This window comes from Phyllostomus hastatus, unplaced genomic scaffold (genome assembly GCF_019186645.2).
Source record: "Phyllostomus hastatus isolate PE091 unplaced genomic scaffold, TTU_PhHast_1.1 phas_contig_159, whole genome shotgun sequence".
Lineage (NCBI taxonomy): Eukaryota > Metazoa > Chordata > Mammalia > Chiroptera > Phyllostomidae > Phyllostomus > Phyllostomus hastatus.
Genome location: NW_025333640.1, coordinates 2,888,943 through 2,903,811, shown reverse-complemented (window position 1 = coordinate 2,903,811; position 14,869 = coordinate 2,888,943). Strand labels below are relative to the sequence as shown.

General features: G+C 57.3%; 2 protein-coding genes across 3 annotated transcripts; one reads left to right on the top strand and one right to left on the bottom strand.

Moving 5' to 3' along the window:
• The first annotated feature begins 49 nt into the window (after nt 1-49).
• On the top strand, nt 50-5,227 carry CUNH19orf71 (chromosome unknown C19orf71 homolog). The gene is made up of 4 exons (XM_045831800.1): nt 50-2,151; nt 4,502-4,740; nt 4,829-4,954; nt 5,049-5,227. The coding sequence occupies exons 1-4, from the start codon at nt 2,069-2,071 to the stop codon at nt 5,225-5,227; spliced, it is 627 nt and encodes a 208-aa protein (XP_045687756.1). The 5' UTR covers nt 50-2,068.
• On the bottom strand, nt 4,988-13,964 carry MFSD12 (major facilitator superfamily domain containing 12). 2 transcript variants are annotated; one of them, XM_045831795.1, is made up of 10 exons: nt 13,518-13,964; nt 10,325-10,535; nt 8,455-8,593; nt 8,139-8,321; nt 7,760-7,852; nt 7,501-7,671; nt 6,710-6,880; nt 6,530-6,624; nt 5,906-6,036; nt 4,988-5,804 (listed from the first exon to the last, which is right to left on the bottom strand). In XM_045831795.1, coding segments are annotated over exons 1-10 (1,494 nt in total). In that variant the 5' UTR covers nt 13,816-13,964; the 3' UTR covers nt 4,988-5,802. The 2 variants fall into 2 exon arrangements, with proteins under 2 accessions (XP_045687751.1, XP_045687752.1); XM_045831796.1 differs by having other exon boundaries at nt 7,579-7,671.
• Between the last annotated feature and the right edge of the window lie 905 nt (nt 13,965-14,869).

Genomic DNA, 14,869 nt, shown 5'->3' with positions numbered 1-14,869 from the left:
GCTGGCTCTGTGTGAGACCCGTGTGCTGGGGGAGAGCTGTCTGAGGGATGCCAGTGTCCCTGACCTCATGGTCTAGTGGGGGTGAGGACGGCATGCACTCATACCAGACTTGCAGTCCAGCTGGGGAGGAGGTGCCACAGGCCAGGGGTGGTGATCACATGCAGTGAGGTAGGGGTGGGGGAAGGACGGCTTCCTAGGGGCTGCAGGCTGTACAGGAGCTCTCATGCAGGGCAGGTGGTGTTGCCGCCTCCACCTAACAGGACCAGAGCCAGCAGTGGGGGTGTCACTCACCCAGTGTCCACACCTGGGGAAGGTTGATGGGTGGGGTGGAGTAGGGCAAGGTTGTCACGTGTTCTTTGATCATCAAATGTAGCTTTTTTAGGAAAGGAGCTGTGGGTGAGGCAGAGGCCAGTACAGCAGTGAGAGACCAGTGGGCCTTGCAGCTGCTCAGGACTGGTGGAGCACCCCAGGCCCTTCCCTCTAGATAAAGAGAGGTCCCTGTCCTAGGCACTAGGAACTACAAAACAGATCATATTCCAAGACCTGCCCTGGTGGAGCTTCTGTTGGGTGTGAGGGAGTTGTGTGCTATGTGACGGAGGTAGGAGGCTTTGGGAAGGGACAGCTTTGAATCCAGGGCTTGCAACAAACCTGGTAATGGAGAAGGGCTTGAAAAAGGGCAGGAGACACCTGGGCAGAGGGCTTTCCAGGCAGCCCTGGGTAGGGCAGTTCCTGATGTGTTGGAGCAACAGTGAGGAGGCCCATGTGGCTGGAGCAGAGTGAGTGGGGGAGAAAGAGGCAGTGAGGCAGGGAGAGGCCTGAGCAGGTCATGCAGGGCCTTGTGGGCCATTGGAAGGGCCTGGGCCTCTACCCTGGGGGAGGTGGGAGCCCTGGTACTGAGTCGAGAAGGGAAAAAAGATTGCTGTGTGGGGACCTGACCCCTGGTGCAGGTGCACAGGGAGGCCACAGAGGAGGTTCTGTCAGGCTGGTGACTTGACCAGCCAGGACCAAGTGGGGGTGGTGAACGGAAGGCAGATTCTGGATTTTATTTTTTAAATTGTGGTAAAATGTGCATAACTTAGAGTTTACCATCTTGAACTGAGCTGCATTCACAATGTTGTGCAAACTACTTCTTTTTGTTTCATTTTTTTTAAAGATTTTATTTTATTTTATTTTATTGGAGTGTATTTATTTTTAGAGGGAGGGAGAGAGACATGAGAAACAATTTGGCTGTCTTTTGTGCACGTCCAGCTGGGACCGAACCTGCATCCTCCGACTGGGAATCAAACCAGCAACCCCTTGGTTTGCAAGTCAGCACTCAATCCACTGAACCATACCAGCCGGGGCACAAACAGCGCTTCTAATTCTAGAACATTTCCTTCACCTCAAAAAGAAAGCCCATCTCTGTTAGCAGTCACCCACAAACCCCTGGCAACATGAACCCACTTCCTGTCTCGATGTGCCTGCTCTGGACATCTCTCAGGTGGAATCACACTCGGTGGTGTTTTGTGTCTGACTTCTACTGAGTTCAAGGTCTCACAAGTTCTCGTCATGTGTTCAAGGTCCATCCAATTGTAGCGAGTGTCAGCGCTTCACTCCCTGAAATGGCTCAGTGATATTCCAGTGTGTGGAGGGAGTACATTTTGTTTAACCAGTTGGTGGGCATTTGGGTTTCTACTTTCTGGTTATTTTGAAGTGTTGCTGGGAACATTTGCATGCAGGTTTTTCCTCTGGTGTATTTTGGAAAGAGGTGAGGACTGGGTCGGGGTGAGGAGTCTAAGCACCTGGAAAAGTGGAGCTGAGAATGCAGAAGCGAAATTCCGAAGCTTCATTTGGCTCAGAGGCCCCATGTGGGAATACAGGAAGGGGGCCGGGGTAGCCCTGAGCCCCCAGCCACTCAGGTGTGGCCCCACCTCCTTCCTTCAGCCTCAGCTGAGGTGGGAGGGAATGGTCTGGCCAGGAGCCAGGGCCACCAGCAGCATTGCCAGGACACAGAGAATGGCCTTTGTTGCTGTCAACAATGGCCTCACAGGCCTTCTAGGCAGGAGCACCCAGGAACCCAGAGGCAGACATGCAGACCCTGAGGCAGGAGGCTACCCAGCACTGTATCCCCCAGGGGACCGTGGAAGTGGACTTCCCGGCACCTCTCTACAGGTGAGTACTGCCCTGTGTCGACAGGGCCCCTCTGGGTTTTGGCTTGGCTTCTGAGTGTCACTGATAACTCATAAAAGGCACTGGTGCTGCACCTTCAACTGTCTGCTCCCTGCATCTCCTCCCACCCACCTGCCTAGGTACCCTCCTCTCCGCCAGTGGTCAGAGCAAGGCAGCCTTGGAGACTGGCAAGGGTGTGCAGGTCACACAGGATCGCTCACTGTGGGCAGAACACGCCCACGCAGGAAACAGAGAAACCAGGCACCGAGGGGTTTCCTGAGGCTGCTGTAACAACACACACTGGGCAGCGTGAGCACCAGAAATGTACTCGCTCCTAGTCTTGGATGCTGGAAGTACAAGGTCAAAGTGTCAGCAGGGACAGTTCCTTCTGGGACTGAGGGAGAATCTGCCCCATGTTGTAGCGTTTGGTGGTTCATTGGTAATTCTTGGTGTCCTTTGGCTTGTAGACACATTGCCCCACCTATGCCTCCATCATCACATGCCCTCCCCAGAGTGTGTGTGTGTGTACAGGTTCCCCGCTGCTTACTAGGACACCAGGACCCACTGTACCCCACCACACCTTCATCTTAATGAATTCTCTCTGCCAAGATCCTCTTTCCAAGTGGGGTCACATTCTGAGGTTCGAGGTGGACATGAGTTCTGGGGGACATGACCCAATCAAGTATCCATTAATAAGTGACTTTCAATAAGTCACTACTCTTCAGCTTTTAAAAAAAAATGACTGAGTGCCCTTTGTGCCACTCTATTTCCAAGAAAATTTCTTCAACAAGTGAGACTAGGTGCAGTGAGTCCCCACATTTCTGTGCCAGTAGGGACACGCGCGTGCACCACCCACTTCTGGAAGAAGGCAGAAGAGATGCGGCTGGGGTAAGGGGGTACTCAGTGTTCGTTACTGTGGAGCATTTTAATTGCCTTTCACAAACCATATGCATCTTGCAGTTCAAAATCTTTGTTTTAAAAGGGTCAGGCACCCCAGGTGATCTTGAAATACCCTTTGGTGGTGATGCCAGTCTGTATCAGGTTCCCAAGACCGAAGTCCGAGAAACGACCAAGCTGGTCCTTCCTTGTACAAGTTTCTACTTTCGATGCTCTGATCAGATCTACCGGAGTGAGAACTCTGAGCCGGTTGTCTGTGTATGGTAAAGAACAGCGCTTTGTTGGTCCCCATCTTGGGCAGCCAGCCTCATTTACGGGTGAATTTCCAGGACCGAGCTGACCAGGTCAGAGCAGGTGCATGTCCCTGTCTCTCAGGCAGTGGTGCTACTAGGGTCCAGTCCTGAAGGAATGGCCATTTGAGGGTTTGGCTTTAGCAAGTTTCCCTGCAGCTGCACATGAACAGCTTCAGGTTTTTCTGTTTTTATTTGTAGGGTTTTGTTTTAAGATTTTATTTTTAGAGGGAAGGGCAGGGAAGGAGACAGAGGAACATTGACCAGTTGCCTCTTGCACGCCCCCAACTGGGGATCTGGTCTGCAACCCAGGCATGTGCCCTGATGAGGAATTGAACCGGTGACCTTTGGGTTTGCAGGCTGGTGTTAAATCCACTGAGCCACACCAGCCGAGGCTATTTTTAGTTTTAATGGTACCTCATTGCAACTTGACTTCTGTTATATTAGGATATTTTCACTAACTTATCTGCACTGCAGCCTCTTTATTCCTTAACTGTCCTCTGCTGCCCCAGGGCCTTTGCACATCACTCCCTTCACCTGGAATGGGTCACCACCTCTTCTCCTCCTCCTCCTCCTCAGGGAAGCCCTCCTTGTGCTGTTAGCCTAAAGACTTGCACAAGAGAGCCCTGAACAGACATGGATGTGTAGTTACAGTGTTTATTCTTTAAATGTAAGCTCATTCTTTAAATGTCACCCAGCTGGTGACAACACAAAGGTCCCTCACCAAGGGTCTTCCCAGGAATCTGGGCACCCTCACCTGCTCTCCCTGGGCCACTCAGCCCACTTCATCCTAGTGTGCCTCCAAGCCAAGGGGCTTCCTGGGGGAAGGAGTCTGCATCTGGGAGGGGGGACAAGGACTTAGGACCCCAGGAAGGGCCAGAGATTTCAAATCCCACCTCCCTGGTGTCCCCTGAGGAGAGTCAAGGAAAAGGTTTAGTGAGGGTCCTGGGGAGGATGTGGCAGAGAGGAGGGAGCATCCGGTGCTGAGACACAAGCCACCTGGAGAGGAAGGCCCTCTGCACTGTGGGCCGGGCCTTTGCCCCTTCCCTGTTGCAACATGTGGCGATGAGGGTAAAAGGCCAACTCTAGAGGCAAGCTGTGGCAAGCTGTGGCCCAGGATGGGCCAGGGGACAGCCACAAGCTTAGCCTCTGTCCCCAATCCTTAGTGATGACTACCTGTCCCTCATGGGGCCCCGCTGGCCACCAGCCATCAAGCAGGCGGTACGCTGGGCCTGCACGCCCATGGGATGTGATGCGGCCAGCCAGCTGTGGTATACTGGCCTAACCAACTCGGATTTCCGAGAAGCCTGGTACACACTACCGAGGACCCTGGACATCCCCTACCGGGAGGCTTATGCCCGCTGGCTTGGATGCTACAGCCACCGGAAGCACAGCATGCCCTCAGGTGAGTGCCTGGCCACCTGCCTTGACACAGGCCACCCCAAGGGGAGAGCGAGGGCCAGAGATGACCTTCTCCCCCACTCTCCCTGCAGCCTACACCCAGCACCTTCGGGAAACTGCCTGGTATGACCCCATCGTGCCTGCCCAGTACAGGGTCCGCAGCCCTCGTTGGGGGACCATGCTGTGGAAAGACAGACCCATCTGGGGCAAGGAATATGGTGAGGCTGGCATCACAGCAGCTGGGGGCTGGGGGTAAAACTGTCTGGGTCCAGGAAGCCGGACCCATGCAGTGACCTGAGTCCTGCCCCACAGTGGTCAACAGGCACCAGTACGGGGTGGAGCTGCTGGGGCCGGCCTCAGACTACGTGCCCTATCTGTCGGCACCGCAGCGCCCGAGCTACACGGCCCAGAACTACCGGCAGTGGGACCTGGAACCCTACTGCCCATCCACTGGTCAGCGACTCCAACCCCACTACACATCTGCAGTCTGATAAAGACTGTCCCTCTGTGGGAACGCTGCATCTGTCCCTGGATGTCTGTCCTTGTCTGGGGATCGGGGCACTGGTCAGTCAGGGAAAGAGAGTCACTAGCCAGAGGTCCTGGACAGGGGTCCCTGCTGCCCTCAGCATTCCGGGGCCAGGTAGACAGCTGGGACCCGTCCTCCCTGAGAGTGGCTCTGTTCACTGTCAGCAGCGCCCTGGAGACCTCAGCTGTGCTGGGAGTGAGGTGGGGCTGGGGCTGAGCTTGGGGCAGCCCCAGGGCCCCAAGACCTTCACATCCTGCCCCTGTGCAACTGGGGGCACCCCAAGTCATCCATTAGAGTTAGGCTTGGGCACCCCCAAACCCATGAAGACCCATAGACCCCTGGATACCAGAGGGCCCAGCTAGGTGTCCCACCCCAGCAGAGATGAGTCCAGCCCATCCTGTCCTCACCCACCATCCCTGCAGCCAGGCAAGGAAGGGGAGGGGTGGGGACCCGAGGAGCAGGGGCTGGAATGTGCACAGTTGAACTTTTTTGCATAGGGCAGGAGGCCGTGGGGAAATGTCAGAGTTGGACTCCAGGGGCTCCTGCAAGAGAGGGGTAGGGGTGGGGTCAGTGAGCGTGGGGCCTGCCCCAGCACCCCCACCCACGGCCAGGTTGGGAATGGCAGAGGTTGTGTGTAACTCACAGCTCCGCAGGCGGATGGGCCAGATGAGGAGACTGCACACAGAGAGGGTGGCGGCAATGCCTACGCCACCTGTCACAGCCACCATCACCCAGTGGTAGAAGCCCACACAGGCTTTGCAGCAGAGCTCGGAGCTGGGGGAGGGGAGGACAGAGCAGCTGGAGTGGACACTCGTGGAGACCCTCCAGCTGCAGCCTGGACTGCCCACTCCTCCCACCTCAGCTGTGGGCAGCCCTGTCTTCCCCAGCATTTGGGCCAGAACCTGCGGGTCACCGTCAACCCTTTTTCCTCCCACATCCAACACCTCAGCCCACACTGCCAGCTCTATCTCCAGGGTCTGCCCTGAATCTGCCCACTGCTCCCTCCTCCTCTACCTCACCTGGTCCAGCCCAGCATCACCCCGCTGGACCAGCGTGGATGCTTCCGCCCTAGTCCCCACCTTCTACATACTGCCCTCCTGGGCGCAGCCATAAGGGGGTGCCCCTCCTCTGTCCAGCCGTCCAGGGCTCCCAACCCCCCAGGGGTAAAAGCCAAGTCCTCCACAAGGCCCTGCACAACTTTCCCTCAACCTCTCCCCACCCTCTCTTACATGCTTGGTAAATGAACTAACAAATGGGTCACACTCACGAACAGGGGTGCAGGCTCTGAATGACCATGACTGCCAGCCCATTGGCCACCTTATCTGAGAAGCTCATGGCACCATACACAAAGGCTCCACTGTGCTGAGGGCACACAGGCAGGGACATCAGCACCCAAGGACTGGGTCCTGGTCCCCAACCCCCACCCAGCCCTGCCCACCAGCCCTACCGTGTGGGGACCGATGAGGTCGGCGGTCATGGCCAGCGAGGTGACGAGGATGGTGGCACAGCCCAAGCCCAGCAGCACCGCTGCGGCGTACACAGCCATACCCAGCTCATGCGCCAGCGCCACCCAGGCTGCAAAGACCAGGATTACCAGCAGGCCCGCGAAGTAAGTCATCTGCAGAGGAGACCAGCATCAGGCCCGCCTCACTGGGCAGCTCCCAGGCTGGCACCTGCCCTCTGCTCTTCAGTCCTCCAACCCCAGCCCCTAACCCCAGAAAGTGAGGGGGTCAAGTTGGACCATCCCTAAGGAATCCCCACCTCTGACTTCATCAGAGAGCTGACATTCTAGAGACAGGTGGCTATTTACATCTTAAGTGCAAATCCACTAAAATTAAATAAAATGAAACATTTACCACTGGCTGGTGTGGCTCAGTGGACTGAGTGCCTGCCTGAGAACCAAAGGGTCACCAGTTCAATTCCCAGGCAGGGCGCACACGTGGGTTGCAGGCCAGGTCCCCAGTGGGGGTTGCGCACAAGAGGCAACCACACATAGATGGTTCTCTCCTTCTCTTCCTCCCTTCCCCTCTAAAACATCTTGTTTAAAAATGAAACATGCAGTTCTTCAGTCATGCCTGTCATATTTCAAGTATTCAGTAGCCGCCCTGGTTGGTGCACTGGCTGGCACAGAAATTTCTAGAGCTCTGCAGTCCCAAGACACTCAGAAACCAGGATTCTAGAACATGGGTTGGAGACACAGGGCATGTACGAGGCATGGAGGCCAAGGTATGGAATCACCTGTGTTCTGTGCATCTGAGTTCTGAGGGTTCCTGCCTGTGGCATCTCCCCCTGTCCCCCGCTGATCCCCACACTCACGTTCCTCCCAATCCACTTGTTGACAGGTTTCATGAGGAAGGAGGAGAAGAAACCACTGAGGTACATCACCAGCGGGATGGTGGCGATGAACTTCTGTTGGGGCAGAGGACACAGGCAGGTCAGGTGGGGCTCCTCAGGCTCAGGGGCCACCCACAGCCCTGGCCCGCCCTGCCCAGCTCACCTTGGGCAGGTTGAGGGAGTAGGTGAGGTACATGGCCATGTACGTCTGAGACAGGTTCACAATGAGCCTCGTGCTCATGTACAGGAAGCCCACCTATGTATGAGCAGACGGAATGACTCGGATCGGGCAGGGCCCTTCTCTACTTCCGCTGGCAGGGGACACTGGGGGCCTAGCCGCAGCTGTCGCCTGATCCACTAGTAATGACCATAGCTGGTCAGGTGGAGAAGAGCAGTAACTGATTAGCAGTGTCTGCACTGCCTGTGGGATGGAAAATCCTCTATTGGCTCGTCTATGGGACATCCCTGCTTGCCACCCCACACGGTAAGGGCCAGGTGGGAGACGGGCATCCACTCCGGCTTGCTGTGCCCCCATGACATACCTGGTAAAAGGCCGGCTGCCGAAGCCAGTGTTTCCAGAGCAGCAAGGGGCGGGCTGTGGTGGGGGCCAACAGGGGGCTGTGTTCATCTGGCTCCTCCACCAGTGACCGGCGCCCTTCCCTGGTGCCCAGGTGAAACAGCAGTGAGAAGATAGCTCCGACGCCCACCACCAACAGGGAGAGGTTCTGAGGATCCAGCAGGAGAAGCGTCAACAGTGGCTCTCACCGTCCAAGCCCCAAGTTCAGGAAGGTGGTTGGGGGGAGAAGTAGGGGATGTCCCATCCTGCCAGCAGCATCCTCGCCCCCCATCCCAGCTCACCCGAAACACTGGCACATCTTGGATCCCCAGCTGGTCACTGATGTCCTGTGTGGACCCCGCATGTGAAGAGGTCTGCAGGTGGAGCAGGAGCCAGGCGGCTCCATAGACGGCGATGTTGGCTACCACGGTGAAGGCGTACCTGGCAGGGGCGGGGGCAGGCGAGGCCTCAGCATGGCAGCCCGGGAAACAACGTGGCCACTTCCTCCCCAGGCAGCCACACAGAGCTGCTTGTAGAGTCTAAGGAACTTCTGGCTGATGGGTAATTTCAGCACCAAACCTTGGGTGGCCCCAGGGAAGCCCTTGCCAGCCCCACTTCCCCAGCCTGCACATTATCTGATGAGTTACAACTCTGACCACCGACCACCATGCGGGGGGCGTGGGCGGAGGGGGGCTGGAATGCAGAGCCTCAGTAAAGCAGGGCCAGTTGGGGCTGTGGTCCAAGTCTGAGAACTCCGGGGATTCAGAAGCAGGACTCGGGAATTCTTGGCGCCCAGATCCTGGGCTGCAGCAGGGCAAGGTCTAGAATCACCTGGTCTGCTCCTGCCTGCAGCCCCGGAGCCCCATCTCTCCAGGGGCCGGGGGGGGGCGGGGGGCAGCCTCTGGATCTCACCAGGAGTCGGCTTCCCTTCTAAAAGTGAGAACCAGGCTAACCCAGAAGCCACAGTGGGGATGACATGAGGTTGGCAATAAAGCGTTTGCGGGCAGAAAGCACATCAGAGTTTGGCCTGACCTAGCCTGTCCACTGTCATCTAGGGCCCTCGGGGGCCCAGGCATTGAGCAACCCCTGCCGTTAGCGCCTGCGGCTCTCAGTCACGATGGGGAACTCAAAGGCTGGGGTGTGGAGGAGGCCAGACCGGGGCCAGACAGGCTGAGCTGGAGATAGGCAGGCGCTACCTCAATGGCAAGAGTAACACTCACCCACCGGGTGAGCCGGGCTCTCTGAGCTCCAGCACCTGGAGCTCCAGCAGCTGGTCCCCCTCACTCGTGCTCTCCCTTCTGGCTGGAACTGCCACCTCCTGTTCCTTTTTCCTACCTCACACGCCCCATAGGTACGTGGGTCTGGCCCTGGGCACGTGACAACATGGGTTTGTTATGTGAAGGGCCTAGAACTGTGCCTAGCATACAGCAAGCTCTCAATAAACGCTCCTGTGATCTTCAAAACCAGAATAACCTCCTCAAAGCAAGCTGGGTGCCAACTGTTCCTGCTTGTGGAAGGTAGGATTTTAAGGTGGCCCTGGAGACTCCCATACCCTGGTCCTGCCCTACCTAATCCCCTCCTCTTGGGGATGGGACCTATGAATATAGGGGAATGTCATTCCCATATTTAGGCAACTTCTGTGGCACAGGGAAAGGGATTTTGCAGATGCCATTAAAGGAGCTTATCCTGAGTGGGTCTGACCTATTCAGGTGATTCTTGGAAAAGGGGCTTAAGCCATCTCTGGAATCTGACTCTCCTGCTAGTGTCAAAGAATCAGCAAATCACCCGAGCTCTACCTCTGCAGGAAGGTGAATTCTGGCACCAACCCCATGAGCAGGGAGGAGGGATTCCAAGCCTCGGATGAGATCAGCCCTAGTCAATGCCTCGACTGAAGCCTTGAGACTGACACTGAAGCCACACCCCCAGCTGAGCTGAGGCAGAGTCTAAACCCACCAGAACCATGACTAATAAACACGTGCTGTCTGGGGCTTCCCTTGGTTCACGCGAGCAGCAGCAGGTGGCTGATCCGCTGCACTGTAGGAGTATAAGCTGGGGCTGAGAGACCCAGAGCCATACGACCAAGCAGAGACCACACACAGAGTGGGGCCCCAGGTCCCGCGCCCTCACCTGCTGTGCGTGTGCCCTCCCCATCCTGTCCCACCAAGGTGGTACCTGAGAGCTGTGAGCTCCACCTTCTCATGGTCATTGGTGACGAGCTCGGGGATAAGGCTGAGGTGGGCAATCTGCGTAGCGGCCCAGCCAAACTGGAAGATGACAATGAAGGGCCCGTAGTAGAGGAGGGCGGCCCACTCGGGCGTGGCCGCGCCACAGCCCAGGCAGGGGCTGAAGATGAAGGGGAAGGAGAGCAGGACGCAGGTGGTGCCTGTAGATGGGCAGAGCAGGGACAGGTCACATCGCCGGACCTTTCCACGGTGGCCCAGAGCTCCCTGGGGTGTGCCCCGGTGGGAAGAAAATAGAGACACAGAAAAGGCTAGAGATCCTCCCAAAGTCACACAGGGGGGTGTGTGGGGTCAGCAGCTCTCGGCGCCCCAGGCTCATGGCACCCGTGACAAATGGGGCAACTGAGGCAGACAGATCTGGGTCCTCCAGAAGTCACACAGCCAAACAGGACGGAGGGGCGAAGCCTCCACCCACCAGTCCAAGCTATATGTCCCTTTTGTCCAATTGAGACACAGATCAGGCTGGAGTGGTCCTGAGACCACCCACCATAACAGGTGAGCAGGCAGGACCAAGAAGAACCAGGGCACCCGGCCGGGGAGTCAGAGGGAGCGAGAGCACAGCCTCCCCATGACAGTCCAGGGCTCCCCAAGGTTGCCGCTGACAGGGGGGGGAAACTGAAGCACAGAGAGCCTGAGGTCACACAGCAGGTTTAAAGGGGGCTGTGGGGATCCCCTGAAAAACCGCCCACTACAGACACACCATTTACACCCACAGCTTCCCTTTCCTGTCTTGCCCAGGGAGTGAGGCTTTTCCTCCCCAGCTCCTGTCAAGGATCTGGTGGAGCCACCAGGAGTCAGGAGGCCAGGTGATGATGCTGGACCCTGCCCTCCATGAGCCCGACTCCTCATCAGCTCATAAGAAAACCTCTCCCTGGCAAACATTCCAGCATCTCAAAACAAGCCCAGGTTCTCCTCAAGGCCCACAAGGCCCTGCGTGACCTGCCCCCATCCCCTCCCTGCCCATGCCTCCTCCTCTCCCCCTCGTTCACTCTGCTCCAGCTACAGAGAGCTCCTTCTGTTTCTCCAACACACCAGGCACAGTCCGCCTCAGGGCCTTTTCACAGGCTATGGCCTCTGCCCAGAACCCTCTTCTCCTTTCCATCCCTCAGGACTCAAATACCACCTCCTCAAAGAACCCCTTCCTTACCAGCTCAGTCCCTAACAGTCCCCTTGCCACCACGATGCATTCTATTCTGGACCCTGCTTTCTTTTGGGAAATCTTTTGTTTGTCCGTTTGCTTGTTTTCTGCCTGCCTGCCCCACCAGGCTGTAGGCCCTGTTGGGGTGGGTACCAGGTCTCTCTAAGTCACTTTTCCTCCCATCCCTGCCCCTGGAAGGAGTCTGGCAGCTGGACTTCCCTCCTCCCACAGGCTCTGGAGATGACCTCATCCACAGACCCTGGGCCCTCCCCTGCGGCCCTGGAATCAGGAAATGAAACCAAAACCAGCCACCCAGGTTCCCTTCTCTGGAACTGGGAGGGGCATCCTGAGCAGATGCCTGGGGGCCAGGCGCCAATCACAGACACTGGTCAGAAGAATGTGCTGTCCTGGCCGGACTCCACCCTGCTCTTGTCCAGGCCAGTTAACCATTGTAGGAGCTCCACTGCCTGGCTGGGGGACCTTGGGCATGTGACTTTGCCTCTTCGGGCTTCAGTTTCTACAAAATGGAGAAAATGGAACTATCTGCTTTCTGGGGATTATGTGAGAATTGAGAATGTATGAAAGTGGGAGCTCCTACTACTCTGGGCTGCTTCTCATCTCAGCAGCTTCAAAGCCATGATGCTTCACACCTTTGCACAAGCCCTTTCAACTTCTTGGAATGTTACCCCCCCCCCCCATATACACACACACTCCTATTTATCCATTGAAACCCCAAAGGCAATGTCCTGTCCTGAGCACCTGACACATCTGAAATCCAGTCTGGGATGTGGCCACAGCAATGCCAGCCACCCTTGGGCTACTCGGAGGCCTGCTGCGGCTGGCAAAAAAAAAAAAATGTCACTCACAAGGGCCCAGGGGAAATCACTGCCTCCTCGATAAATGTTCCCAAGGACAAGAAAATACCAGACGCCCCTTCCAGCCTTCTAGAAAGCTGCTGTCCAGAATTCCCCGAGTGGCAGGATTCCTGGCCCTGACTCCTAAAACACTGGACAGGCCCCCGATGCCAGGGTGTGGACACTCCTGCCAGGGTAGGAACGGCAGGGAATATGGCCGGGGCTAATCTCCAAGCCCAGGGCCTGGGTGGGAGAGAAGGGATGCGTGGACGCAGGCCTTATCATTGGTGCTCACAGGGCAGGGCACCCCTGCCCCCAAGGACCAGCTGCCTACTTTCCTGACAGCCCTCTAGGCAGGCAAAGGCCCCAGGCCAGAAGGCAACCCCTTCATCTGCCCTCAGACTCCATCCCCATTCGTCAGGCACAGACTCCCAGTCCCTCTGTCTCCCCCACCCCCAACTCTCAGCTGCCAGGGCAGCTCCCCAAAAACACCTAAGGTTGCCTGAGATGGGGGAGGGGATACACAGAGGGGCCTCTAGACCAGGGGTGTCAAACTCGTTTTCACCAGGGGCCTCATCAGCCTGGAGGCTGCCTTCAAAGTGCCGAATGTGATTTCAACTCCTTAACAGTTAAGGAGTAGTTACATTTATACAGTCCTAAAATTATTTCAGCCCTTTGAAGGCAACCAGTCTAGGCAGTCTGACCCTCGCTCACACTGAGTTGTCCTGATAGTCACCCTGATACAGAGATGGACAGGTCAAGCCAGACAAGATGGACTGACAGAGGAGACACTGGGCAGTCAGACCCAACCCGAACGTGGTTCAGGGAACCCCCAGGGGTCAGAGAGACAAAGGGAAGCGAAACTGCAGAGAAACACCAACAGGCATTTGAAGGGGGCTCGGCGGGTCAGCCAAGCAGCCATAAGCAGATAGAGGTGGGGAGACTCAGAACATGGGGCAGACAACGGGGACAGTTTCAGGCCATGGAACAGAGAGACAGAAGGGGAGCAGGGCAGTTAAGCCGGGGGAGGGGGGCGGTTGGCTCAAGCCTTGGGGCAGACATAGAGGGGGAGGCTCAGGCCACAGGGAGCACTGGGCAGGCAGATGAATGGGGGCGGCTCGGCCGCGACTTACCAACCAGGTGCCAGGCCTTACGCGGCCCGTAGCGGGCGCAGCAGCCTGCGGCGCGGTCGGCCTCGTAGCCCACCAGGGGCGTGCAGAGCCCGTCGGCCACCTGGCCAAGCAGTAGCAGCACCCCAGCCCCGCGCGAGCTGTAGGCGCGCACTGAGTGCAGGTAGAGCAGCAGGTAGGTGAACCACATGGACGCGCACAGGTCATTGAGGAAGTGGCCCACGGCGTAGCTCAGCCGGGCCGCCAGGGATAGCGGCCGCGGGGGCGCCCCTGCTTCGTTCGCCGGGGGCCCCGGGCCCATGACGGAGCTCCGGACTCGCGCTGGGCCGTCGGGCGCGTCGCAAATGGGACCCTGAAACCCACTGTTGGCGCCCCTCTCTCCCTGACACAGAGTCCAACCTGTCCACCCTACCCGGCGTGCCTGCCGCCGAGAGGCCGGTAAACCCTGTAAACCCGATTCTACGGATAAAGAGGAGCGGGGCGGGGCATCCCAGGAGCAGCGGCCTCCTTCGCCAATCCGAGCTGCGTGCGGGTACGGAAAAGCCAATCCTCAGGGAAATGGGCGTGGTCTCGGGGTTAGCCTGGCCTCTGCACCCGGCGCCGACGGAGCCGCTTGGTCCTAGCGCTCCACGGTCCCTAGGGGTTTGCTGGACCCTTTACCACGGAAGTTGGGGGTGCAACAAGGGTCGCCCCCACCCAGACTCCGACTGCCAGGTACTCCCCACAGCAGCCTTCTCGCAGCTTTACGAGGCCTAATGTGGGCTGGGGAGAACGGGGTGGGCTGAGTCGTGCGTTACGGGGAGATCTAAGCCCCAGCTCTCCTCTATTCGGGGTCCGGTGACTTCTCGGCCGGGAGAGACCCAATTGGACGCCAAGAGAACGCATTAGTTCTAATTAATTAGCTATTGAGGATAATAGTGGGGATAATCATCATAATAACATCAGCTGGCATTTAATGAGCTTCTAATGTGCCAAGCGCCCCAGGTGGAATTTCTCATCCAGCTGGGCGGGAGGCATAGCAAGTTTCTTCTAACTCAGAGTCCAGAAACACTCCCAAAGAGCAGTGAGCAGGCTCAGGAGTGCATATGCTCACCTGACAGCGAGTCAGGGGTATGCACTTGGGTGGCCAGTGTCCTGGAAGCTTCCCCACCCTCCTCCAACTGCCCTCCTAGACTAGCTTGGTAACCACACAAGCGGTTTCAAGTTTGAGCAAATGTTGGATGTAGTTTCCCCACCACCACCCCTGCCCTCGCCTCCAGAACTCCTCCAGCAATGGTATTAAACCTGCATGGCCAGAATCATGGGGGCCAGACCAGCACCCCTCCTAGCTGACCCAGCTGGGATAAGCCCATTAA

Bases quoted from the DNA above. Each gene is read 5' to 3' on its own strand.
- CUNH19orf71 (XM_045831800.1), top strand. From the start codon at position 2,069: ATGCAGACCCTGAGGCAGGAGGCTACCCAGCACTGTATCCCCCAGGGG. The intron at 4,741-4,828 runs GTGAGTGCCTGG...CTCTCCCTGCAG, and splicing joins GAAGCACAGCATGCCCTCAG to CCTACACCCAGCACCTTCGG. The intron at 4,955-5,048 runs GTGAGGCTGGCA...CCTGCCCCACAG, and splicing joins CATCTGGGGCAAGGAATATG to TGGTCAACAGGCACCAGTAC.
- MFSD12 (XM_045831795.1), bottom strand. From the start codon at position 13,815: ATGGGCCCGGGGCCCCCGGCGAACGAAGCAGGGGCGCCCCCGCGGCCG. The intron at 6,881-7,500 runs GTGATTCCATAC...TCTCCTCTGCAG, and splicing joins CTCAGATGCACAGAACACAG to ATGACTTACTTCGCGGGCCT. The intron at 6,037-6,529 runs GTGAGTGTGACC...CCCCTCCCCCAG, and splicing joins CAGAGCCTGCACCCCTGTTC to CTCCGAGCTCTGCTGCAAAG.